The following is a 24,617-nucleotide window of genomic DNA, read 5'->3' as shown; positions in this document are numbered from 1 at the left end:
CTCTTCAGTTGTGGATCTAGTCCAGATTCTGTCTTGTAAGAAACGTTTATTCAGTTGTGGGAATTGGAAAGAATCTTTTTGCATCGTTTGAGCCCAGCCCCGTGAGGCTGGAAAAGGGGACCACCTTTACCTGTGGTTTAGAGACCCTCAGCTAAGGACCAAAGTCCCGCGGATGGCCAGATCAGAGCAAAAGATGGAGATGTCCGTGCCAAGCAAGAAGCCGGGGCGGGGGGGGGGGGGGGGGGGGGGGGGGGGGGGGGACCCTGGGTGTGCTTAGGGCAGGTATATCAGCTGCAATTCTGAGACTTGGTGGAGGGGACCCTTGCCTGGGCAGAGAGGGCTCCTGCCTTCCCCTTGCATCAGTGAAGACCAGGTCCCAGCAGACAGGCAGTGCCCAGGCTGCTGAGAGATACCTCTTTCTCCATGACTGTCTTCCCTGCCATGAGGGTTGAAGATGGCCCCAGCTAGGAGAGCCAACAGCCTCCCCCGCTAGTAGAGCTGTGCGGGGAATGGAAGGCTTGCATTTTGGTGGCTTCTCTTAGAGGTGTGGGAAACCAAAGCTCTGTGCAGATTTTCCTCCGCCTGCAATAAGAAGACATCCCACATTCCACAGAATGCCCAGGAACCCACTAATGTGTGACAGTGAACCCTTGGCCTGCCCCTAGGACTATAAGGCAAGGTCAGGGAACGGCCTTTCCATAATAAACCATTCCCTTGGCACTAGGGACTTCCCTCACCCCCTCCTGCCTCCTCTGGCCAGCCATTCCTAGGATTCTCAGGCCTTCGAGTTCAGAATTGGGATTCGCAGAGGATCACGTACCGGGACTTGCCCGCCTGCCGTCTGTAGTGACCGTGGTGGGCATGAAGTTGAGGCGAGGGCCCTCTCGGCCCGCTCCAGCGCCAGGGCGACCGCAGACGAGACTTGGGTCGTTGAGCATTTACAGGCCCAGCACAGAGCTCTCCAGTGTGTCGGGAAACCCTAAACTAGAAATAAAACTAGATTCGAACGTGGATACGCCGCTTAAGATGTGGTTTTTCCACATCCGTGTGTTCCTCCCTTTGATTTGAGTTTGGCATCACCGGGCAGTATCTCCTTAGGGCGGGGCCTCGCCCAGGGTCACCCGAGCCCCGAGCAAGGACGGGGTCCAGGGATCCGAGGCCGCTTCTTCCTTGGGTCCCCCTCTGGGAGGTTCAGGGCAGGCAGGCACGGGGGGAGGGTCTCTCCATGCGGAGGAGACTCGGTCCCTGAGTTTCTGAGGGCTTCTTCACTGCTTGTCTTCTCTGTGCCTTCAGGTACCTCCTGTCAGGAAAGATGGACTTGGGGAAAGGCAAGCTCCTCAGAACTGGTCTGAACGCCCTCTACCAGGCGATACATCCCATCCATGGCATTGCCTGGACCGACGGGAAGCAGGTGGTCCTGACGGCCCTTCAGCTCCAGATCAAGGAGCCCAAGTTTGGGGACTCGAAGATCATCGGGCAATTTGAGCATGTTTACGGACTGTCCTGGGGCCCCGTGGGGGCGGAGGGCACCCCGACTCTGCTGGCGGTCCAGCACAAGAAACACGTCACCGTGTGGCAGGTGTGCTTGAGCTCCTCAGAGAGAGGCAAGATCCTGGTGTCCCAGACGTGCGAGATCGGGGAGCCCTTCCCCGTGCTCCCTCAGGGCTGCGTGTGGCACCCCAAGAAGGCCATCCTCACCGTGCTCACCAGCCACGAAGTCTCCGTGCTCCCCTCCGTGCACTGCGACAGCACCCGGGTGAAGGCCGACCTGGTCAAAGTCCAGGGTTTTGTGCATTGCGGATGCTGGACCCAGGACGGCCAGAGGCTGGTGGTGGCCGTGGGCAGCGCCTTGCATTCTTTCACGTGGGACGACTCCCAGAAATCTCTGCAGCCGTGCGCTTTCTGCCCCGTGTTCGACATGGGCAAAAACATCTGCTCTGTGCTGGCCACCGTGGACATGCAGATTGCCGTGGCCACCGAGCTCCCGCTGGACAAGATTTGTGGCCTGAACTCAGTAGAGTCCTTCGAGATGCCCACGTTGGAGGAGGCGCAGCCCTCCAGCACCTCTTCGTCGCCGGCAGCCATTGCAGAGGAGTCCTTGATGGACACCGGAAAAGTGTCCCCCGACTCGGAGCGGTCCTCCTCCTCGGCTTCCCTCTCGTCCTCCTCTCTGGACTCCTTGGATCTGACCCAGATGCTGCCCAGGAACTATCAGTCGGACACAAACTTTTTCTTCCACCTCAGAGAGAAGGAATACTTGGCTCGGGCTGGCAAGGAGTCCTCCCACTTGGTCCTGGTGACCTTCGATAGGATGGTCACCACCACCCGGAAAGTGGGCGTCCCTGGCATCCTGGTGCCGGACCTCCTGGCGTACGACCCCAAGTCCCAGGTGATGGCCGTGGCCTCCAACACGTGCCACACCATTCTGGCCTACTCCCTGATCCCCGCCTTGGCGCCGGGCGTCCAGTGCATCCGCCTGGAGAACTGTGAGAGGCCCAAGGGCATCTGCTTCTTGTCTGACAAACGGCTCCTGATTTCGGTCGGGAAGCAGAAGTTCACGGATCCCACCTTCCTGCCTTCCTCCAAGTCTGACATGTACAACATTCACCTGGAGGTCAAGGAAGTCGACTTTGGGAAGGAGCCCTCCATGACGTCGGTCTGGAGCCAGCGAGACTTCTGCAACATCAGCCTGGGGCTGGGCATGGCCAGTAAGAGGAAGCCGGTGGACAGCCTTTGCCTCAACACCTACCCCCAGAAGAGGGACCTGCTCATCCCCGGAAGGATCCAGTGTCTGCCTCTGGGGAAGTCCCTGATCGAGGACATCACCGGAGCTTCGGGCTCCCAGAGCTCCAGGCCCTGCACCTCACCGCTGGGCAAGCCCAAGCTGACCTCCAGCACCGTCATCTCCATGGAAGGGCTGGAGGGCATATCCGGCATCCGGTCCTCGGCCGCCCTCCTCCCCAATGCCAGGCCAATCTTACCCATAACCCAGTACAGCCCCATTCGTGAGCCCCTGAGCTTCCCTCAAGGCAGAGTCTCCAAGACCGAAGAGGGAGAGGGTCAGCTCTGCGGGATGCTGGAGAGGCTCTCGGGGAGCTTCACGGACCTCCAGCAATACCTCTCCCAGCTCATAGACCTCCTGCTTGAGAAGAAGCAGCCGCTGCCCCTACCCCGTTACCCACTCTCTCAAGACCCATCTTTTCTTCTCATCACATACCAGGTAACTGGGGAAGGGGGGAGCCTCCACTGTTCCTGACCTCCCCCCCCACCCCGCCCACCAGCACTACCCAAGTGCATAGATGGAACCACAGAGGGGCCAGGGCCGGGGCTGGGGAAGTCTGAGAGTCTCTTCTGAAGGTTCAGGTCAGCTCTGAAAACCTGGACCTTGTCCCCACCACTGGGGACGTTATCCGGGTGATTACTAGATGCCTCCAATGGATTCTGTATCAGTCTTCAATGGGGAATCGGGATTTATGCTGTTATTTCGATAGGACTAGTCAAAAAGACGGATTGAATTCTACAGCTGCCTTGTCCCCTTTCTGTTGTTTCCACACTCGTGTCCAGAATCATTTGGCTCAGTGCCGAGATGCACGTTTTCTTCTTCCTTTTTTAACATTTTAATTAATTTAGAATATTTTTCCATGGTTACGTGATTCATGTTCTTTCCCTCCCCTCTTCCCTCCCCCGTCCCGGAGCTGACAAGCAATTCCACTGGGTTATAGATGTATCATTGTTCAGAACCTATTTCCATCTTATTCATGCTTGCAGTAGAGTGATCATTTAAAGCCAAAACCCCATTCCTATCCCCATCGAACCATGTGATTGATCGTGTTTTTCTTCTGCTTCTCTGCTCCCACAGTTGTTTCTCTGGATGTGGATAGTTTCTTTCCCATAAGTCTCTCAGGATTGTCCTGGGTCATTGCATTGCTAATAGTAGCAAAGTCAGTTACATTAGATCGTGCTACAATGTATCCGTCTCTGTGTACAATGTTCTCCTGGTTCTGCTCCTTTCACTCTGCATCACTTCCTGGAGGGCCTTCCAGTTCACATGGAATTCCTCCAGTTCATCATTCCTTTCAGCACAATAGTTTTCCATCAGATACCACAATTTATTTAGCCATTCCCCAATGGATGGACACACCTCTCAGTTTCCAATTTTTTGCCACCCCAAAGAGTGCGGCTATAAACATTTTTGTACAAATCTTTACTCTTATTATCTCTTTGGGGTACAAACCCAGCAGTGGTATGGCTGGATCAGAGAGCAGGCAGTCTTTTAGAGCCCTTTGGGCATAGTTCCAAATTGCCTCCAGAATGATTGGATCAATTCACAACTCCACCAGCAATGTGTTAGTGTCCCAATTTTGCCACATCCCTTCTAACATTTATCACTTTCCTTTGCTGCCATATTGGCCAATCTGAGATGCAGATTTTCTTAGGAAGTCATGTTGACCCTTGGGGGTCTGTGCTTTCTTTGGGGTGAATCCTGTGACCCGGGAAGACCGAAATCTGTTACCCTGAAGCCAGCAGGGAGATGAGTCTCACACTGGGGTGCCAAGGGCCACAGAGTAGACAAGGGTCCTTCGAATCCATGCAGAATGATAGAGTCATGGGCGGATCCTGTCCTGTGACCTGAAAAACAGGCCACAGAAAGGATTTAAACTCCATTCAGTCCCCGTGTGACTCCCTTCTGACCGACACTTTTTATTACTGGAATTATTGTAATCAATACTCTAGAAAAGCCCCAAGTTCTGTAGTTTAGATACAGGAATCCCCTTAAAGAAATCCCCTAATCGCCTTATAATAAACCAGCAATCTGGAAAGAGTAGAAGCAGCTTCTATCATTTTGAATGCTGCTTTTTCTGAGGGTATGAAATACTAACTCATTAATTGCTAGTTTATTAGAAATAGTCCACGTGGCATTTTTCCCATTAAAATGTTAGGCCAGCGTGACACAGGTGAGGCCATCCAAAATATTCTCTGTCCATTCTCTTGGTCATTCCTATTGGAAAGGAGAAAAGGAGCTTTCTTGCAAAGGAGAAGCTATTTCTGATCAGCCAAAGGACGACTTCCCGGGTCTTTGGGGAAGGCAGGGCCAACGGCTCCCCTGGAGTTCTAGAGGGATCCTCCCTCCCCCTGGAATCCCCAAGAGCTCTCCTGGAGAGGGGCTGAGCAAGGCCGGGCAGGAGCCTGTGGAGAAGGGGATGGGGAAACATCATGGCGAGGAAAACATTCTCTCAAGTCCATTTCTCTGAGTGCATTTAATAGAACGAGCTCAAGCGATCCTTCTGGAGGATTGTTCCATCCCCCAAAAGGACATTTTTGTGTCAGAGTAGCTCAAAGTTCATCTTGAAGCTCCTTCCTTTTGTCTCTGTCACCTTCTACCACCATCATCAACTGTCTGTGCCTTCTTGTCCTTCCCCCATTCTGGGTCCCCCCATGGGGGGCAGGTTGCCCTGGCCTGGGCTGCTTCTTACCCGGGGGGGTTTCTGTTCGTCCTGGGCCCAACTGGGGTGCCAACAGGCAGTGGGGTGGTGATGGTGCCAGGGTTGAAGGAGGAGGTCCGGGGCTCATGGAATTCGTCATTGGGTAACGAGGTCTTGTTGTTGGGCTCGAAGAAGCCGTCCTCAGCAGGGGCTGTGGTGGACAAGCGAGCGGTCCTTCTCTGCGATGGCAAGGTGCGCCTCCAACAAGTCCAACAGGTGTTTGGCCTCTCTCTGGTGGAGATGCAATTTGGTGAGTCTGTCTGTGGCTGGAGCTGGTGAGGGCAGGGGAGGCTTCCTGGAGGAGGGTACCCCTTCGCATGCTGTCTGGGCTGGGGCAGGGGCTGGGAGGGCTGTCAGTCAGTCACCCAGCAAGCACTAAGAATGTGCTGTGTGCCAGGCACGGTGGGGTATAGACTCCAAGAATGGAGCTGTCTCCTTCCCCCGGGATGGACTTGGCATTCTTATGTAACAAGAAGAGAGGGGGAAATGGAGGCCCGTGTCCATCCTGAGGAGAAATAGGAAGTTTCTGAGGGCAAAGAGGGCACGGTTATTTGGGGGAGATGGCTGGGATGGCATCCCCTGGGCACAGAGGGCTCAGCCTGGGGGAGGAGTCAGGCCACTCCATCATGGGAGATAGCGGAAGGTTAACAGGGGAATAAAAGGAGCTTCAATGGCACAGTCGGCTGTGTAGACAGTTTTGAAGGAGTTTAAGAAAACATCTAGGCTGAGCCTCTCCAGACCAAGTCCTAGGAGTGAGGGGCATGAGGAGCCAAGGAGGGGGCCACCCCCTGGCCCACCCCAGGATGGGGAAGTTCTGATCTCGTTCATTTTGGAATTCCAGGTTCCCTCTGGATCCTCCTCTCTGCTGATAGCGAAGGCTTCGTCCCTCTCATATTCTCGGCTGCCCAGGAGGTCAACATCCGAGATGGGAGCACTGGTGGCCCGCTGACCTCCACCCAGTGAGTCAGCGTTCATCCCCTGGGCGGGTGTCAGCACCTGAGCGATAGCCACCACCCTGCAAGGCCATTCTCAAGTCAAGACGCCTGTTGGTGATGGCAGTGCCACCAAGCAAGGACTCTCTCCCTCTCTCTCTCTGTCTCTGTTTTTCTTTCTCTTTCTCTCCACTTCTATTTCTCTTTCTTTGTCTCTGTCTGCCTCCTTCTCTCTCTCTCTCGCTTTGTCCCTCTCTCTCTCTCTCTCTCTCTCTCTCTCTCTCTCTCTCTCTCTCTCTCTCTCTCTCTCTCTCTCTCTCTCGCTTTGTCCCTCTCTCACTTCACTGTTGGGAAGGTCTAAGGGGTCATCCAAGAGCCCTGTGCCACCCTCCCCCCCCCCAGAGCTCAGTAAGCTCTGGGCTGGGCCTGAGTTCAAAACTTACCCCAAACACTTCCTAGGTGGTTGACCCTGGGGGAAGTTATGTTAGCACCACCTCCCTCAGTTTGTTCATCTGTAAAATGTGGATCATAACAGCATCTCCCTGCCAGGGTGGTTGTGAGGATCCAGTGAGAGCGTATTTGTATATATTTATATTTGTCAAAGTGCTTGTTCCAGTGCCTGGCACATAGTCGCCTCCATATAAATGTTCCCTTCCCTAGAGCACACTCCTGACCAGATCTGCTCACCCCAAAGTGTACCTGGTGCTGTGCTTGGCCCTGAAAATGCAAAGGAGGAAAACAGGTCAGTCCCTTCCCTCCAGGCACTGCCAGTCTGTTGAGGGACACTGATCTGTGTGGGGAGAATGTAGACAAAATGAAGACAAGAGTCTGTGGGGAGGGGTTCTCTAGAAAGTGGGGGCCCTGAGCTGAGTCTTAAGGGAACTGAGAGGCAGGAGAGAAAAGGGTGAATGTTCCTGGGAGGAGGGACAGCCTGGGCAAAGGCAGAGTAAGGAGATGGAAGCCATTGACCCCGGATGGTGATCCTGAGGTGGGGGGTAAGGTGCAAGAACACTGGAGAGATGTGCTGGGGGGGATGGTGCAAGGTCTCTTCAGGGGCTGAATAGAGAATGGACTACTGGGGGCAGAGCCTGGAGGCAGGAGGACCCCACCCCCAGCAGCTTATAAAGGTTAAATTTGGATTTTGTATTTATAAGAGTTTTAAATTCAATGTTGTGGTCACCAAATTCAAAATATTATCCCTAAGCTAGAAAAAACTGTTAACAGCTTTTATTTATAATGAGGAAAAGAAAGAGTTGAAGTATAAAATGTAGGAGGGAAAGAAGTAAGGAGCTGCCTAGCCTACCCTAAGTGCTGATCTGATGAAATTCAGCCTGCTCCCCAACAAAGTTCCCATCTCCATGTGGAAGTCTTGGTCACTAACCGAGCAAGTCAATGCAGGAACCAGGGGAAAAGTCTCCTCCAAGCCAAGGCAGGGATCTCTGGAAGCAATTTCTTCAAATGCCAGGAAGGGAATGAATTCTAGCCCTTGTTCATCTCTTTTTATACCCGTTTTTCTACCACACTTCCTGCCACTCCCCCTTCTTCACAAAAACCAATGGCAGTCTTTCAAGTTGCCTAGTACTGCCTAGAGTGGCATTTTCTGTGGGATCCACCTATGGCCCTGAGGGTGTAAACACTTATCAAAGGATTCACAAGTTTCAGACTGATTCAGTTAAAAGGGCAGAGCTCTCTAAGTAAGTGACTTGTGAGTTCTCTTACTTGATGGCTAACAAAGTGTTAAGTAGGGGTTTCTTGATACTGAGTGAAATTAGATGAAGAGAATAAAGAATTACATTTCAAAAGCCACTGCCACAGTCCCGGGGTCAGGAGAGGAAGGGGTGTATGGAACAGAAGCTCCCGATGGGGATATAGATGGGCCTTGATGAGTTCCCTTTGCATCCACATTGTCACAAATCCCATTTTTTTGCCTCATCCAAGTGGTTTCCTTTTGTGATGTCAATTCATTTTGGACCTTCTCTCTTCCTCCTGTGCTGAAGGCCCCAGCAGAATTCAAGTCAATGGGAACCAATTACCTTATACCTGAGCCCTTGGGAGAGTGGAAAGGATGGCTGGATTTAGGTGGAGAATCTGGCTTCAAATTGGGCTCTGTCCTTCCTGCGAGCAAGTCAGGCCATCTCTCTGGGCCAGAAGTCCTTTGAAAATCATGAGATCACATTAGTGACCCACTTGGCAATGCCTGGCATAGAGGAGACCCTTCATGCTCGCAGCTTCCCTTACCTTCCCACCCCCACAAATATTTTCCCCTGGTTTCTCCTTGTTTTGCCTTTTGAAGGATGAGATTATCCCACAGACAAGTCAAGATTATCCCACACAACAAGGGGTCTCTGCTTTTGAGGGGAGAGAGGAAGGAGAGGGGTGGATGGAAGAGAGAAGGAAGGGGAAGAAGAGGAGGGAAGATGGGAAGGAGGGTGGAAGCCAAGCTGGGAAAGAAAGAAGGAAGGGAGGGAATAGGAAAGGGAAAAAAGAGAAGATGAATTAAGGATGGATAGGAGGAAGGAAGGAAGGAAGCTAGGAAAGAAGGCAGGAAAAGAGAAAGAAGGATGAAAATGACTCCAGAAGGTACCAGAATGGTGATGGGCCTTGCATGACTGCACTTGGCCACCATGTTTCCTGAACTTTCTACCATCTCTTCAGTGATCTTTACACTTCAAGGCTCTAATTCATAGCCTTCTGCCCTCACATGATCTCTCCCTTCCCCATACTGGCTCTCCCGCTATTGCATTCTTTATTTATTTATTTGCTCATCTATTTATTTATTTATTTATTTGTTTTTTGGAGCAGGTCTGCAGGTCCCCTGGGTTGTTCCTCCTACCATATTTCAGTGACTTAGATGGAGTCCTGTTTGCCCCTAGGGTCAGGATCTTTTCTCTCATATGTTGCCTAAACGTTGGGTGTTTGTGCCCAGAGACTGGAGCCTGGGGATTTCCCACAGGTTCCTTTCTTGGATTTTGTCATCCCTGAATTCCTGGCTGTGGTGGCTGAGGTTCTTGCTATGTGGCAGCTCCTCCCCATGGTATCTGCTTTGGTGAGTGTCCAGAGGGAGTCAGTCTCTTCCTCTCTGCCCTTTTTATTTTAACATAGGATTGTTGGCCACCTGTTTGCCTGCCATTTCAGGCCAGAAATCCAAAGCCCTTTAAGAGAGCCCATCTCCTTGGTCAGCCGTCCACTACCTTTCAATCAGCAGTGCCCCTGGAGTCTTTCTCTTCCTGCCCAGGTCCTTGCGAGGCAATATTTCTGTTTGATGGTTATTTGTACCCATGGATGTCAGGTGGCTCTGGTCAGACATGCCTGGGGAGGTCCTTGTGGTTCCAGGACCCTGGTAAACAACAGAGTAATTTCATGCTGTTAAATAGCACCCCTAGTACAACCTGTTCCCTGTAATCCTTGACACCCTTCCTCAGAGCTGCCATCTTGGATAAGGGCTCTAATTGTGCAGGTGCCCCTTTTCCCCTTTCTTATTCTCCAGCGTTCTGACAAAGGTATGCAGAACCTTCCCTATTGCTTGCCATTGGAGAATGTATGTAGAGGAGCCTGGATGTTCCCTGGGCTGCCATCCAGCCACAAAGCCCAAGCAGAGTTTTGTAGGAGAGAGAAGGGAGGGGGATAGAAAGGGCTTTTATTTGAGCCAATAGTTATGTGGCCTGACGTTTTCAGGGTGAGGGAGAGTCTGTGTTCTGTGTGTGTATTACTTTGTGAGGGAGACTCCTCTAGGTCAACTTCAAGGGACCTTCACCCTTCCCCAACTCTCTTGCCTGGAGTACTAGAGCCTCTTGGTGCTTTCTGTGCTCCTGGCCTAGGAGTGCCCCTCTGGCAAACCTTCCAAGTGAGGTAAGTGTCAGGATTTGATGATGACTGTAATAAGACTTACGGCTCATCTACCCTCCCCGGGGTATTTAAGCTGGCCTAAGAGGCTTCCAGCTCACACTTCTCCGAAGGAGTCAGAATGTGAGGGTTTCAAGGCCTAAGGTAGGTGGAAGGTTGGGAGACTGCCAGGAACCTTCCTGAGGGAGGTTGTGATCTTTGGGTGTCTCCAGCTTTGGTGGGAACAAAATGTCAGAGGCTCTATACAGGAGAAGGGAGGCTGGGCACCTCTACCAACATGGCTCTTTGCCTTTTCATGTATTGGTGTGCTACGACCTACCTTTGGAATTGTGGATTCTTGTATAATGTATTAGATGTATCATGTGAATGTGTATTCTTGAATCCAATTCTTGTACCATGTATTTGTGTTGTGCCATTTGGATTTCTCTAGTTTGGTGAATAAAAATGATGTTCTTCTGCAGGAGTGTCGCAAGGGTGCCCTACTTTTATAGTAACACTGGAGGAGGCCTGGTGAGGGACCTCCATGTCCCAAGTGTTGAAGGTGGATGCTTTCTCCTGTAGGAGGCTGAGCTTGCTTATTCTTCCAGTCATCTCCCTTCTCCTTGTTCCCGTATCCCCAGTTACACAGGAGAGCATTACTGAGTCAGTTTGCCAGGCTCTGTCCTGAGAGCTGGGTATATAGGTGCCATTGCCCTGTAGAATCTTAACAGCAGTTTTTATGGGAAGATGACATTCAAACAAATCTAGTGCACACACACCAAGGTCTATGGAGGAGAAATAGGAACAAACAAACTCAGGGAAGACTTCCTGGAGGAGCTGGAGTTTTAGCTGGGACTTGAAGGAAGTTGGGGTGTTCATTACTTCAACCTTGAGGCCTCAAGTTTTCTATGAGGAGGCTCCTTCCAGCTCTAGGTCTGTGACCCTGGGAGGGCTTGTTGGAGCCCCAAATTCAAGAACTTGAATGCTGGGAACTTGGCCTAATTGTGGAATTTGCTTCCTAGCACCATATAAGCGTGTGGTTCAGTGACCTGGAAGCTGTGTGCCCCCAGGTCACCCAGATCCTCTCTAGGCCCAGGCAAGCCTCCAACTCACTCATTTTCAGGTCCAGGCCAGAGGTGGAAGGTAGTGACCTCTACCTGGTCCACGCTAGCCCTTCAAATGGAGGCAATGAAGAATGGAGTCGCAGAGGCAGGTCCCATGCCCTGCATTTAGTGAAAAGTCCCATGTGGCCAAGAAGCATATCCTCAGGCCAAACTCCTATTAACAGTCTCCTTCCACCTCCCTTCAGACCCAAAGGGAAACAACACCAGTCAGTCAGTCAGTGAACATGATAAACCATCTGTTCTGTGCCAGGTTTGTGCTAAGAGTTGGAGATGCAAGTGTGAGGGGTAAAAGGGATTAAGGAAGAAGGATTGGAGGAATGGGAGAAAGGAGAGAGGAAGGGAAAGGAAGGTAGTGGTCCTTAGCCCTGGCAAGGGGGAAATTGATCGGAACCCTTCAGGGGCTCCAATAAATGATCAGAGAGCAACTTTAGGGTTTTGAATAGCTAGGTTTTATTTACATTAGGAAAGGGATGGTCTAGGGAAAACTAGGAGGTAGGAAGAAAGGGAAAAGGGTGCCAAGAGAGAGTTCTTCAGGGTTCAGCCTCAGGCTGGCAAGAACAGAGCATTCTAGGGTTGAGAGAGAAAAGGCACCAAACTCTTATACTTTCCCTGATATCTCCCACAAAGGAAGTGGAAGTTGTCAGGGGAAGTTATAACAGAGAGAGTCCTGGGAGTTGTAGTCTTCTAGGGCTTATAACAATTTCAAATGACGCATTTCCCCCCTGTGATCCTTTGGGAGACCAATCTCCCCAATGGATTATAACAAACATAAGTAAATGTACAATTACAGTAATGGATATATACATCAATACAAGGGGAGAAAGGTAACAATTTTTACAATATAAAGAAATCATATGGCACTTATTTTTAAAAAATATTCAGGAGGCAGTCCCCCTTTTTCACAACAAATTCATTTAAACAAAACAGATGAATTTTAAAACAAACAAATGAATTTTAAAACCTGACAAATGAATTTAAAACCCCACCAAACTTCAAAATTTTGTACATCTGGTTGCTCTCTTAGGCTCCTGGATCAGCACGCATTCTCCATGTGTTCTCCATGGGCATCTCCATTTGGATTCTAGGAGGCAGTAAACTGTTTCCTAAAACAACCTAAAGCAGTAAACTGTTTCCTAAAACAACCTAAATAAAAACACATTCCCCCCCTGAGGAGGATAAAAAGAAACATTGGAATCACACAGAGAAAACATGGCTGAGGCATGAGGCATATGAATCACTGCCAATCAAATTCATCAGAAAAATTAGCACAAAAAGGCCAAATAACTAGCGGATTAAAAATTCCAATCCAATTCTATAATTTGTAATAAGTGGATAATGTAGCTAATAATAGAGGAGCTAGTGGTACAAGTGAGTCACCAGGGCCTGGGAGCCTGTAACTGCAGTATCAGGTGATTTGAGACTGTCAGGAATGTGTAGCCTGAGCTGTGATGCCCAGTCAGTCTCCCTGCTACCTATAGGCTCCTTTAAAGTGGAGAGTGAGGGGCCCCTCCCTGCTGAAGTGAAAGCAGAACTCAACAGGAAGTGAAGCTCACACACTTCCTGGATATAATGGATGTTTGGCCAGAACTTCCTTTAAAGTCAACTGGTTGATATTCTCCCCTCTCCTCAGCCCCTTAGCCCAGGATGATTACAATGATTACAGAAACTCTTAGTTTCAGGCTAAGGGTTTATTTTAACATGGAAGGGAAAACTGAGATAAGAGGGTGTAGGGCTGTTGCGAGGGGTGCCTGGCAAGTGTTGGCTATGGACCTAGAAGGTAAGGCCAGGCTGAGGGAACCAGCCCCTAGCCAGAGATACTTTGGCACTGCCCTGATGTTAATAATCCACCAGCTTAACAGAATAGTTGATGAATTGGTTTAGGGGTGTCCCTGTTGCTAGGCTGCCCTAATCTAAATCCTGCCCACTTTCCACAACTTAAACCTCCCTTCAATCTCCCTTCAACCTCCTGGGGTCCCCAAGGGGAAGTCAGGGGTAGCTGGGTGTCTGGGTGAGGTCAAGGAAATCAGACCCCGAGATTGGTTCTGCAGGGGTTTTTATAGTCCCAGCTTAAACTGTCAGCTCCTGGGACTGGCACCTGCCAGGCCAGAGTTCTATTCTCCTAATTGACAGGATTGCCTAGGATAATTTTGCAAATGCAAGAGGTCTTGCATAAATCCTGCATTACAAATTTCATATGAAAAATTCTAAGTAAGAAAAAACTAAAATCACACTAGGTCTTTGAATAATGTCCAATTAATGTAATCCATGTCCGACATCATACACTTACCCACTTAGCAGCCAGGACCACAGTCAACCACTACAGTAAGAAAATTAGAAATAAGGACTAGATTTGTATTTATTGGTCTGATACTACGTTGTGTTTTTTTTTTCTTCTTTCGTCATTTCTTCTCAGGGATATAATATGGAGCCAGAACAGCCAATTGTTAGGTACTTGATATAAATTTTCAGAAAGAATGTAGTTCGAGGAGTCCTATGTCTTAACATATGTTAAGCTTCGCAACCTCCATTCTCACACTAGGTTCAAGTCCTTTTTATTGGCATAGAAGTCTCAGCAATCCTAGCAGGACTGGTTTCTCTTTTTGACCTGTGTGCTCTTTTGGCATCATGCCTTCTTTGGCACTGTATTGATGAAATCTGTGCTCCTTTGTTGATCCCATTTCGTTGAATCAGACATACATAAAGTCCCATATTAGTTAAATACCAATGGCAGTTTCAGTAGTCCAAGGCTTTTGGGCAGGCAACTATATTTATAACAAATGGATATACTAAACCTATACTAATCTAATCAAAAACTTTCAATTTAGATAACGTGCTTCAAATTCAAAAATTGTACATGCAATTATAAAAAAGTGCTAAAATTCCAATATACATATATATATATCTCCTATAATCAGTGATAATGAGAAAAAAATATGCGTATGTTGCAATTCATGTCACTTAATGAGGGGTAGAATATAAAGGTTCTTACCCAAGAATTTAGATGCATTTCCTCTTAGCTTATCCATGATCCACAGGGTGAGTGCAAATGAGGTAAAACAATGGAGTTATAAAAGCAGTAATACAAAAATTTCACAAAAACACAAAATGCAAATCAAGTAAGTTCAATACAAGTCTCCTAATATAGGTAATATATGTTCAGATTTTTCAAATACACAAAATACAAGTTTTCCAAATTATCAAAACAAAGTCATATTTCGAATACTGGATGGCACAAATAAAGATAAGGGGGTAGACAAGAACTGTATTCGAAATTCTATTTCTTCTTTTGCTATTTTGAGGGAGACAAAAGTGAAAATCGTTAATAGCAACAGAACAACAAAAACAATAGAGTTTTAAGGTTTACCACCTTCTGCCTCACATGGAGGAGCAGTGGCACCTTGAGTAGTGCGTGGACAAGCTCCACTTTGAAGGTATCACTGTGGTATCATTATCTGCATGGTTATCAGTCCTGAAATTGCAATTCCTATAGTTATTGTTCCTGAAATTAATGTTCCTATAGTTGTTATTATTATTCCTTATTGTCTGTAACAGATTCCTGCAATGCATGATTAAGTGGCCCTTCTTGTTACAGAAGTGGCAGGACAGAGATTGGTAATTAGACTCTCTGAGAGGGGAAGTGGTGTTGATGTATTATGTAGTGCAGAGAGGGCAGGGGCATAACTCACTTTGCAGAATTCTTTTGTCAGTTAAGGTGTTTAGAATCTTGGGAAAAAGTAGTTGGTCCTGGGAACTCATGAGAGAACCAGGGTCAATCTGAGCTCCTTCTTTAGATTGAAACCTGGCCTATATTTTGCAGCTTTTCTTTTGAGATTTGTTAATTTAGCTAATTCCTTTGAATCTCCCTTCCATACCCTATTCCCCCTTCATTTCCCCTGCCTGAATTCCTGTGAGGGTTTGAAAGGAGGGTAGTTCGGGGTATTAGTTTAAACTTGATATTTAAAAAGTCAATAAGGGCTTACCCTTGCAACAATTTACCTATTGAATCTTTGTATCCAACTTTCCTAACCCTATTGATTACAAAACCGTCTGAGAGCTGAGTTAAGGCAGATCCTTTCTCAGTCTCACATTCCTGCCTCCCTTCCCCCACCTGAAGTTTCTCTAAGCGGCTGTTAGGGCTACCTTGTATCCTCTACCCTGCCAATCTATCCTAGAAGACAATAAACCCTGTTTGTATTAATCAAGACATTTTGGTTATTTCATTAGTAGATTAATAAGAGAGGGAGGAAGAGAGAGAGGAATAACATACTCTCTGGAGTTTGAGGGAAGCCGAGGGTATCCATTTTGAAGGAAGTGTAACTTCAATACTAGTCCCTTCCTGTGAAACTGACTAAAAAGCCTCAAGTCAGTTTCAAGCTGGCCTTGGCTAGCTCTAACCTGGCTCTGTAAAGTGTCCTTTTATTTGAAGGGCTCAGTCTGTTTCTCTTCATTGTTTTGTCTCTAACCTGGGTCCCAGGCAGTGTTTCCCTGCTGCTATTGCCTGCCTTAGATTAACCCATCCTCTCCCTTGCAACCCTTGGTACCTCAGTGTTATACTCCCTAAACTCAGACATTCCCTATTTCTCCTATCACCTCAACTACCAACCTTCATCATTGTACCTTCCTCATCCACCATATTGCCTTAATTTCCCTACTACCTAGGCTATTCCCTTGATTACCTCCAGCCTTGGATCCCTTGCCTTGTCTTATTCCCTATTCCTACCAGCTTCAGTCTCATCTTACATCCAAGAATCCCCTTATTACAATTATCATCATGCCCTTTTTCCTGTTATTATTAAATGTAACTAAATGGTTTGTGGGTTCACACTGGGTTGAAGGAGAGAGATATTTAGGTGTTATTCCTAGATTCTCATAGACTCTTCTAAGGATATCCTGAGTAAAATGAGATCCCTTATCTGAATCTATGGTTAAAGGTACACCAAATCTAGACACAATTTCCTTAAGCAACACTTTCACCACAAAACTAGCTGTATTAGTATTTGATGGAAAAGCTTCAGGCCATTTAGTCAGTCTATCGACTATCACAAGACAATACTTGTATCTTCCAGCTTTAGGCATACAGATATAATCAATCTGTAACTCTCAAATGGACAATATGCTAAAGGTCTACCACCCAAACTTTTCTTTCTGAATGCACTTTGATTGAACTTTTGGCAGACCAGACAGCTATTACAGATCTTATTTGCAATAGTACTTATTCCAGGAGCTACCCATTGTCTCCTGATGGAATCCACAACAGCTTGTGTACCAAAATGACCTTTTGTGTGGATGGCTTGACACAAATAGGTATACAAATTTTTTGGTAACAGTGGTCTTCCTGTATCAGTAATCAGTAATTGGATGAATACCATCTATTGCCTCCTTAGTCAAGGGATATTGAGGCACACAAGGAACTAGTCCTTCCTTTGTCCTCACCCTGACTGGAGTAGCTGATTTTAGCAACCCAACATCTGTAGATGATGTTGACCACAAAATCCTTAGGTATATCCTCAGGTATTGAATAGATAATACCTATGTCATTCTCTGTACTGTTGGAATCTAAGAAAAGCAATGGAAAGGCCTTCAAAGATTCCTCTGGGAGATGCAAAGAAATCTCACCAGATTCAGTACATTGGATAGTAGCCCGTAATTTACACGACAAATCCCTTCCCAAAAGATTCATTGGACATTCTGGAACACACAAAAATGCATGTTCCACCGAAAGGGGTCCTAGGGTTACCATTTTTGGTTGCAATTTAGCTACTTTCTGAGTCACACCTGTAGCACCAACAACATCCATTGTTCCAACAGCTCTACAATTCTCAGGAAAGCTTTGCAAAACTGATTTACTGGCTCCTGTATCCACAAGAAGGTCGTAAATCTGATCTCCAATAGTCACAGACATGTATGGTTCAGTACTATTGGGAGGTTGGAAAGTTTCCAACACAGGAGCTAAAACAGTGACATCAGAACAAAGCTCAGCCATTTCCTGTCCATCCAAGTTAACATCATTTCGAATTACAGAATTTTCCCAGGATTTTACATCTTTGTTCCTTTTCACCTCTATTCTGGTATCATTGTTCTTATTTACAATCAAATTATCCTTAATCAAATCACAGTTTCTATTCTTCTTCTTAATTCCACAATTAATAGAACTTCTAACACCATTTCTCTTTTTCTTACAATTATTTATAACAGTTAATTGATTGCCGATATTATTATCAGCACCATATAAACCATCATCAATTTTAATCAAATTATTACCAACACTAGTTAAATTACTACTACCAGTGGGTAAATTACCATTAACATTAGTTAAAGTACTATTTACACCATTACTAATAGTTAATTCAGATAATTTAACATTAACACCATTCAAATTATCATTAATTTTCATCAAATTCTCATTCACATTGATTAAACTATCATTGATTCCATTTAAATTAACACTGATCAACTCATCACCATTATCAATTAAACTCTTATTATCACCAATCAAATCAATATTAACATCAAGTGCACCATTTCCATTATTCACAATTACATTATCATCATCTTTAACACATACAATTTCATCAACATTCACTTTAGTCCCATTACCTTGATTAATCACTTCTGAACTTCGGGCACACCTTCATAATGAAGCTGTCCCTCCATTCAAGTTACCATTATTAACATTCCCCCATACAACATGGCTAAATTTTGGCCTGGCTCCTGCCCGTATGTAATCCTGCATCGTTGCCAAATTAGGAGCTTAAGAACCTTGGCAGCATGCATTCTGGCATTGGAACACATTTTGCTGTCCATTTCCATGATTAAAACCATTATTCCAGTTATTTCCTCTGTACCCATAATTATTATTAAACCGATTAAATCCATTGTTATTATTGTTGTACCTCTGCCCATATGATCATCTTCTATATCTACACTCCCTTGCAAAATGTCCAATACGGCCACAAACATAGCAAGATTGTTGTCTCTGATTCCTTATGTTTGTATTACCACTGGTCTTATAATCATTGGCATTCTTCTTCTCTGCTGCCCTTAACGCTGCCACTGCCTTACTTTCATTTATCTCCTTCTCATTGGCTCTAGAATTTGCCTCCCTTAACTGCTTCCTAAGGCTTTCAATTATGGTATCTTTTTCATCACTTCCCTTTTCTTTCTCCTGTGCGAACACATAAGTGGCTTTCTGTTTTAACTCATCCAGGCTTGAAAGTTCCCAGTCAGGGTAATTATCTGTAAAGAACTTCCTAACCTGGGGAACAGAATTCCTAAGAAATATTCTTTTTACGTGGTCCACGGTGGCATCCTCCAGTATATTCATATTTAAATACATCTCGGCTGCCTCAATTATTCTATCAAGAAATGTTGCTGGGGTCTCTTGTGCTGTCTGCCTGATTCTCTCAAACTTAGACCATGCATTTGGACGCTTTGAGTGTTTTTCCATTATTTTTATTAATGACTTTCTCGCCTGTTTTAACATTCAGTATATTGGAACTGAATTGAGGTCCAGTTCCTCCCAGGCTACTGGCCGTGGTGTCATCCCTTCTGTGTTCCTGGTCTCGTCAACAAACTTGGCCCTGTTATGATTTGACAAGATCTCCCCCAACACATACCAGCAATCTTCAAAGTCTGGGTCATGGGCTTTTATAAATGCCTTAAAGATCTTAACAAACTTCCCAGAATCATCGTGGAAATTTGGGATCTTTCTTTTTACAATTTTCCACATCCTCTGTCCTAAACCTTGTGTGCTGCTTCACATGGAAAATGCCATCATCACGTACAATAGGGAGGTCACGAAGGGGAAAAAGATTAATGGGTTTATCACCCTTGCTTTGTGCCTGCTGTTCCAACTCAGCCTTAGATGTAACACTTTTGCCAGAATTTCCTAAGTGTGAAAATACAGCCATATTGCCAGTATTAGGAGGACTAAGAGGTTGACCAGAATCACTACCATTCTGCATTTACAATTCCAAATTATTCAGTTCGATTTGCAAGAACCTTAAGATTTGTTTAGTTTCTGCGTCTCTACAACACCAAGCCACTATGATTTTGCAACAATACATAATATGGAAGAACACCCTCCTTAACTTAAAAACAATATAACCGGTAAGGATCATGATTGGCATATGTGATAACAAATCCAAGATACTAATAGTTAAAATAGGTTGTGCTATTTCAACATCCATCATCCCCGTACAATACCTGGGTATGATTTTGAACCACAGGTATGGGATAGCCAATACTCTTTGCCACAATGTCAAGATGACATAATTAATCCAATCCTCAAACGTCATTGTTCCCATCATTGTCAAAACGACCAGCCGTATACAATATCAGTGTTATTGTTAGCCACAATTATTGACTAATAACAACTAAGATCAACAATCAATAACAATAACCAACAATTAAATACAATTAAGCACAACAACAGAGAACAAAACACAAAAAAATGGTAAAAAAACAAAAACAAAAACAACCCTTTCTCTGGGGCTACTCGAGGCCTGATAGTATTTTGCCTTCCCACAGAGATTTTATGAATGACCTGGGGTGGGGGCTGAGCAGCTCTGAGTAGCTCACCACTGGTTAAGAACTTTCAGCTCACAACCAATGACTGACCCCCTCAAGGAATGTTCGAATCTTCTCAGCTTCCTGTGTGGCTCTGGCAGACCAAGAGAACACTTCCTGTCTGTCTCTCTGTTACCCAGCCATCTGGGAGTGACAAACTGTAAAGGTGGGGCACCAGGGATGTTATTATTAAATGTAACTAAATGGTTTGTGGGTTCACACTGGGTTGAAGGAGAGACAGGACCAACCAGGATAGGGAGACCAGGATTTACTGCCAATCTGTTAACTGTCACAGGAATGGGAGTTGGGCCAGGGTCTATGGACCAGCAGGCAAAAAGGTAAAAGTATACAACAATTTAATTGAGGGAAATAATAATGAAGGATGGGAGAAGAGATTCTATACTTACAACCTAAGGGCAAACCACAGGGGCAAGGGAAGGACTTGACTACTCTATTCTAATTGACCTAAGCCAGGAAGGGCCCAAAAGAAGCAGTCCTGAAGTCATAGGGAAAGCTCCTCCAAACCTGGTTCCAACCAGGTTTGGTCAGCTCAGCTAAAAGGCCTGAGAGTGGCTTTCAATTGGGGTTTCACGGTAATCCAAGGATGGTCACAGGATGCCAAGAGCCAACTCCACCGGGTGATCCAAGGTACCCAGTTGGGAGAGTGAGTTTGCAATTCTGTCAACCAGATCACAAGCCACTTCCCCACTTGGTGCTGCTCTGCAGGTCTGTTGTCCTCTGTTGAAAGTCTTCACCTCTCAGGATCCCAGGGAATCTGAATGCAGTTTTTCCCTAACTCTGGGATCTCCCAGGGTTAGCAACAGTTATGTCCCCAACCACTAATGGAGTCTCAGAGCACAAGCCCCACTTCCTGCTCCTTCATTCCATCTTGGAATCCTCCAGCCCTTCCTGCTAGGTCCAACACTAATACTAAATTAACTGCTAAATAACCCCCACAACAGTTGGGAGAAGGGACAGGATAGGACAGAGTGTCAGGAGAAGGAGCAGAGGAGGGAGGGTTGGCCAAGAGATGCACAAGATGAGAGAGGAGTTTCTTTACATCTGTCTTCTCTATTTTAGGAGAAATAGGAATTTCCTCTCTTGAGTATTTCAGGAACAGCATTGTAAAATTTGGAATCAGATTTTTGAATTGGACCCTCCTTTTCTAGTGCGTTGTGCATAGTATTTGAAATTGTCCAATTGGATTCGTGCTGCTGCTTGGATGTTGGCTTGCATTTTGTGATTTGCAGCCTTCTGCATCTTCATATTGAAGATTAGAAAAACAAGATTTCCCAACAGCATCAGAAAAAGAATGTATTCAGAAACCGTAAAGGTTACAAATTTGGCAAAAGCCAAAAAGCTCTGCTGTATAGAAGCAAACATGTTGGGAGGCTTCTATTTGTTTATTTACTTAGCTAGACTTTATTCATTTTGCTTTAATTCTAGTTTTTTTTTGTATTCAACTGTTTGTTCTTATTTATGTATTTATTTGTTTTTAATTATTTATTTGGTTTCAGCTGAAAAAAAATTTATTATTTTTTTAATGTATTATTATTGGTGCTGGAGAGCTGGCCAAGGTACCACTGCAGGAGGTAGGGGGAGCACACTCTGTGCTCAGTGCTGGCCTCTAGTGGCCAAGGTAGCATTGCAGCTCAGTAAGGAGAAGGGAGGGGGGAGCAGTGAAATGGACAAAAGCTGAAATAGATAAAGTGGATAAAAGTGGTCAGGCTGATAAGCAAGGTAAGTTTTGTGTTTTTTTTTAAACGTTTGGGGTTTTGGTATTGCCTTTTAAAAGGCAAAATCTCTCCAAAGGGAGAGATTGAAGCTAGTAGGGGAGTAGAAGGTAGAGAGGGATCTGGGTTTTCCTGCCAGCGGACCGTTGGGGGAAGATTTTGCTTTCCCACCACTGGCAGACCCCTCCCGCTAGGTCTTTTGCCACTGGCTGGGTTCTTCCTAGGGCGCCGGGGTTTTTGCGGCCTGGCTAGGTTCCTGGGTTGGGTGAGGGATTTGGATCCCTTGCAGAGGCACAGGCACTGGGCAGGGGAAGAGTCCTGGGTTTTTTCCAGACACCTGCTGGGTTTTCCGGTGAGACCCCCTTCTGGGTTTTAGCCCAACAGAGGAAAGGGGGATTCAGGTTCAGGCTCTTAGGTCGGGGTTGGGGGATTTAGATCTAGGAGCCCAGCAGGGGTTTTGTAGGGGAAGGGATCCTCTGCTGGGCTGGGTTTGGGTGGGAAAATTTTTTATTTATCCTTAGCCGTAAGGCAGGCAGGATAGTCAGCAGACTCATGCAGGCAGGTTCAGGTCCTTCTGGGTCGCCATAAACTGTGAGGGGTAAAAGGGAGGAACGTAGAAGGATTGGAGGAATGGGAGAAAGGAGAGAGGAAGGTAGAGGAAGGGGAAGGAAGGTAGCAGTCCCAGCCCTGACAGGGGGACACTGACCAGAGCCCTTCAGGGGCTCCAAGAAATGATCAGAGAGCAACTTTAGGGTTTAGCATAGCTGGGTTTTATTTAGATTAGGAAAGGGAAAGTCTAGGGAAAACTAGGAGGTAGGAAAAAGGGGAAAAGGCGCCAAGAGAGAGCTCTGCAGGTTCAGCCTCTGGCTGGCGAGAGCAGAGCATTCCAGGGTTGAGAGAGAGAAAAGGCGCCAAACTCTTTCTTTTATACTATCCCTGACATCTCCCACAAAGGAAGTGGGAGTTGTCAGGGGAAGTTGTAACAGAGAGAGTCCTGGGAGTTGTAGTCTTCCAGGGTTTATAACAATTTCAAATGACACACAAGGGAGGCCCGAACAGCCCCTGTCTTGCAGGAGCCGATTGTCTGCTGGGGGAGGTCAGCCAATGACTGGGTACAAGCAAGATACCTAAAGGGTAGCCTGGTCTTGAAAGGGGCATCCGGAAAGGCTTTGACTTGGAAAGGAAGGAGAGGCCCAGCTCCTGGAGGCCTGTGAAGGCCAAATGGGGCTTTTCCTCTTTGCTCCTGGAGACCACAGGCAGCCACAGAAGTTTATTGATTTGGGGAGGAAGAGTGGAGAGGTGAGGAGATCAGACCTTCCTTTAGGAAAATCAGAGACAGGATGTAGGCAGAAGCCAGGAGCTCCCACCCTAGTCCAGGGGGGAGGAGGGGAGGGTCTGTGTCAGAGAGGAAAGGGCCTGTTGGATTGATGCCCAGAAGTGCGGCGGCAGAGGGGAACCGGGCAGGCTGGGGCTGGGAGGCCCCGGAGGATAGTGTGCCCTCAGCACTCCCAGGGGAGGTGAGAGACTCGGGAGCGTGTGCCGCGGCTCCCACCGAGAACTACTAAAGTAGTGAGCGAAGCCCAAGCCTTGAATGGGGAAAGAGCCAGGTCCAGGGGGGGCGGCGGAGAAGTGGCCGGAGGGCCGCCTCTGCTCGTCTCCGGGACAAGGCCAGGAAAGCCGCCGGAGTGCCCGCAGATTAGGGGACGCCAAGCGGGGGCGCCTCGGCTGACGTTGGAGCTGATGCCGCAGAGGGAAGTGAGCGAGGCTGGGCCGCACCCCGGAGACGGACCCTTTGGAGCTCCTGAATGTACCAGATTCAGAAGCGAACGGGAGGAACCGCCCGGCTCAGCTCCCTCTGCACTTTCTCGGCTGCCCAGCTGCCTCGACTCCCTTGGGTGCCATCCTTCCCCCGGCGGCTGCTGTGAGCATTTCCTCCCAGATCTCGGCCCAGCTGCCCAGCCCTTTAGCTAGCTCCGGGGCCCACCCGGCTCGCTTGGGGGAAGGGCGGCTGGGCCAGGACCCGCCTTTCACAGGAAGGCGCTCCCTTCGGTGCTTCATTGGGCCAAGGGAACCTCAGAAAGGCCCGAGGAAAGTGCTGCGCTTTGGGAGTCCATCGAAGAATTGATCAACATTGATGAAGCTCCTACTGTGTGCCCAGCGGGGCCCAAAAGGGGCAGCGGGCAGTGTGATGGGGGCCGGCCACGCCTCCAGGGGATCTCGCTGGGAGAGGGCCCCAGGCCCAGGGATGGTGGCCCAGCGGCCAGCACCCCACCGGGAGGATCTTGAGGGCTCTGCTCAGGAGCGGAGGGCCGGGGGAGCCGCCTTCTGGGAGGAGAAGCAGGCCGGCAGCACTTTTTGGTGCCTGAAAGGAGGAAGGCCCGGATGGCAGAGCCTCCCCTCCCCCCTCCCGCCACTCTGCGGGCCTGGCAGGGCCAGGAGGAATCCAGGGTGCCTCCTAGGTGGTGGCTGGCTCGACCTTCCCAGCAATAGCAAAGTGGGTGTGGGGAAATCCAGGGAACCTCCCCGCCGGAAGGAAGCAGCCGGGTGGTTCAGTGGATGGAGAGCCAGACGGGGAGGTCCTGGGTTCCAGTGTGGCCTCAGACGTGTCCTGGCCGTGTGACCTTGGGCAAGTCACTGAACCCCCATTGCCTGGCCCTTAGCGCCCCAAAGCAGGAAGGGGGGGCGGCGAGAAGAGGAGGAGATGGCTCGGCCCCAAAGGCCTGCGGAAGCCGGGCGGCCTGCGGTGCGGCCCTGAGCTCAGGGAGCCGCGGCGGGGGCTGCGGAGGCCTCCCCGAGGCCCGCCTCCACGGGCCGGGGCACCTCCTTCCTGCGAGGGGAGAAGGCCAGCGCGTGAGGGCCCTGCTGGGAGGCCCTCCGTGGCCGCTAACCCGCCCGGGCCTCCCGGCGCTCTCCGCAGTGGCCTAGGCAGGGCCCCTTCGGGCCGCTCCCCTCCCC

The 24,617-nt window shown here is 48.0% G+C and overlaps 1 protein-coding gene across 1 annotated transcript; it reads left to right on the top strand.

The window, feature by feature from the left end:
• Positions 1 to 1,300: 1,300 nt before the first annotated feature.
• LOC123246314 (WD repeat and coiled-coil-containing protein-like) lies at positions 1,301 to 7,671 on the top strand. The gene is made up of 4 exons (XM_044675230.1): positions 1,301 to 3,220; positions 5,616 to 5,733; positions 6,325 to 6,442; positions 7,076 to 7,671. Exons 1-4 carry the CDS (start codon positions 1,313 to 1,315, stop codon positions 7,086 to 7,088), a joined length of 2,157 nt encoding a protein of 718 aa, XP_044531165.1. The 5' UTR covers positions 1,301 to 1,312; the 3' UTR covers positions 7,089 to 7,671.
• The last annotated feature ends 16,946 nt before the right edge of the window (positions 7,672 to 24,617 follow it).

The sequence above is a fragment of the Gracilinanus agilis genome, chromosome 1 (assembly GCF_016433145.1).
Source record: "Gracilinanus agilis isolate LMUSP501 chromosome 1, AgileGrace, whole genome shotgun sequence".
Classification (NCBI taxonomy): Eukaryota; Metazoa; Chordata; class Mammalia; order Didelphimorphia; family Didelphidae; genus Gracilinanus; species Gracilinanus agilis.
This window is presented reverse-complemented; position numbering and strand designations above follow the sequence as displayed.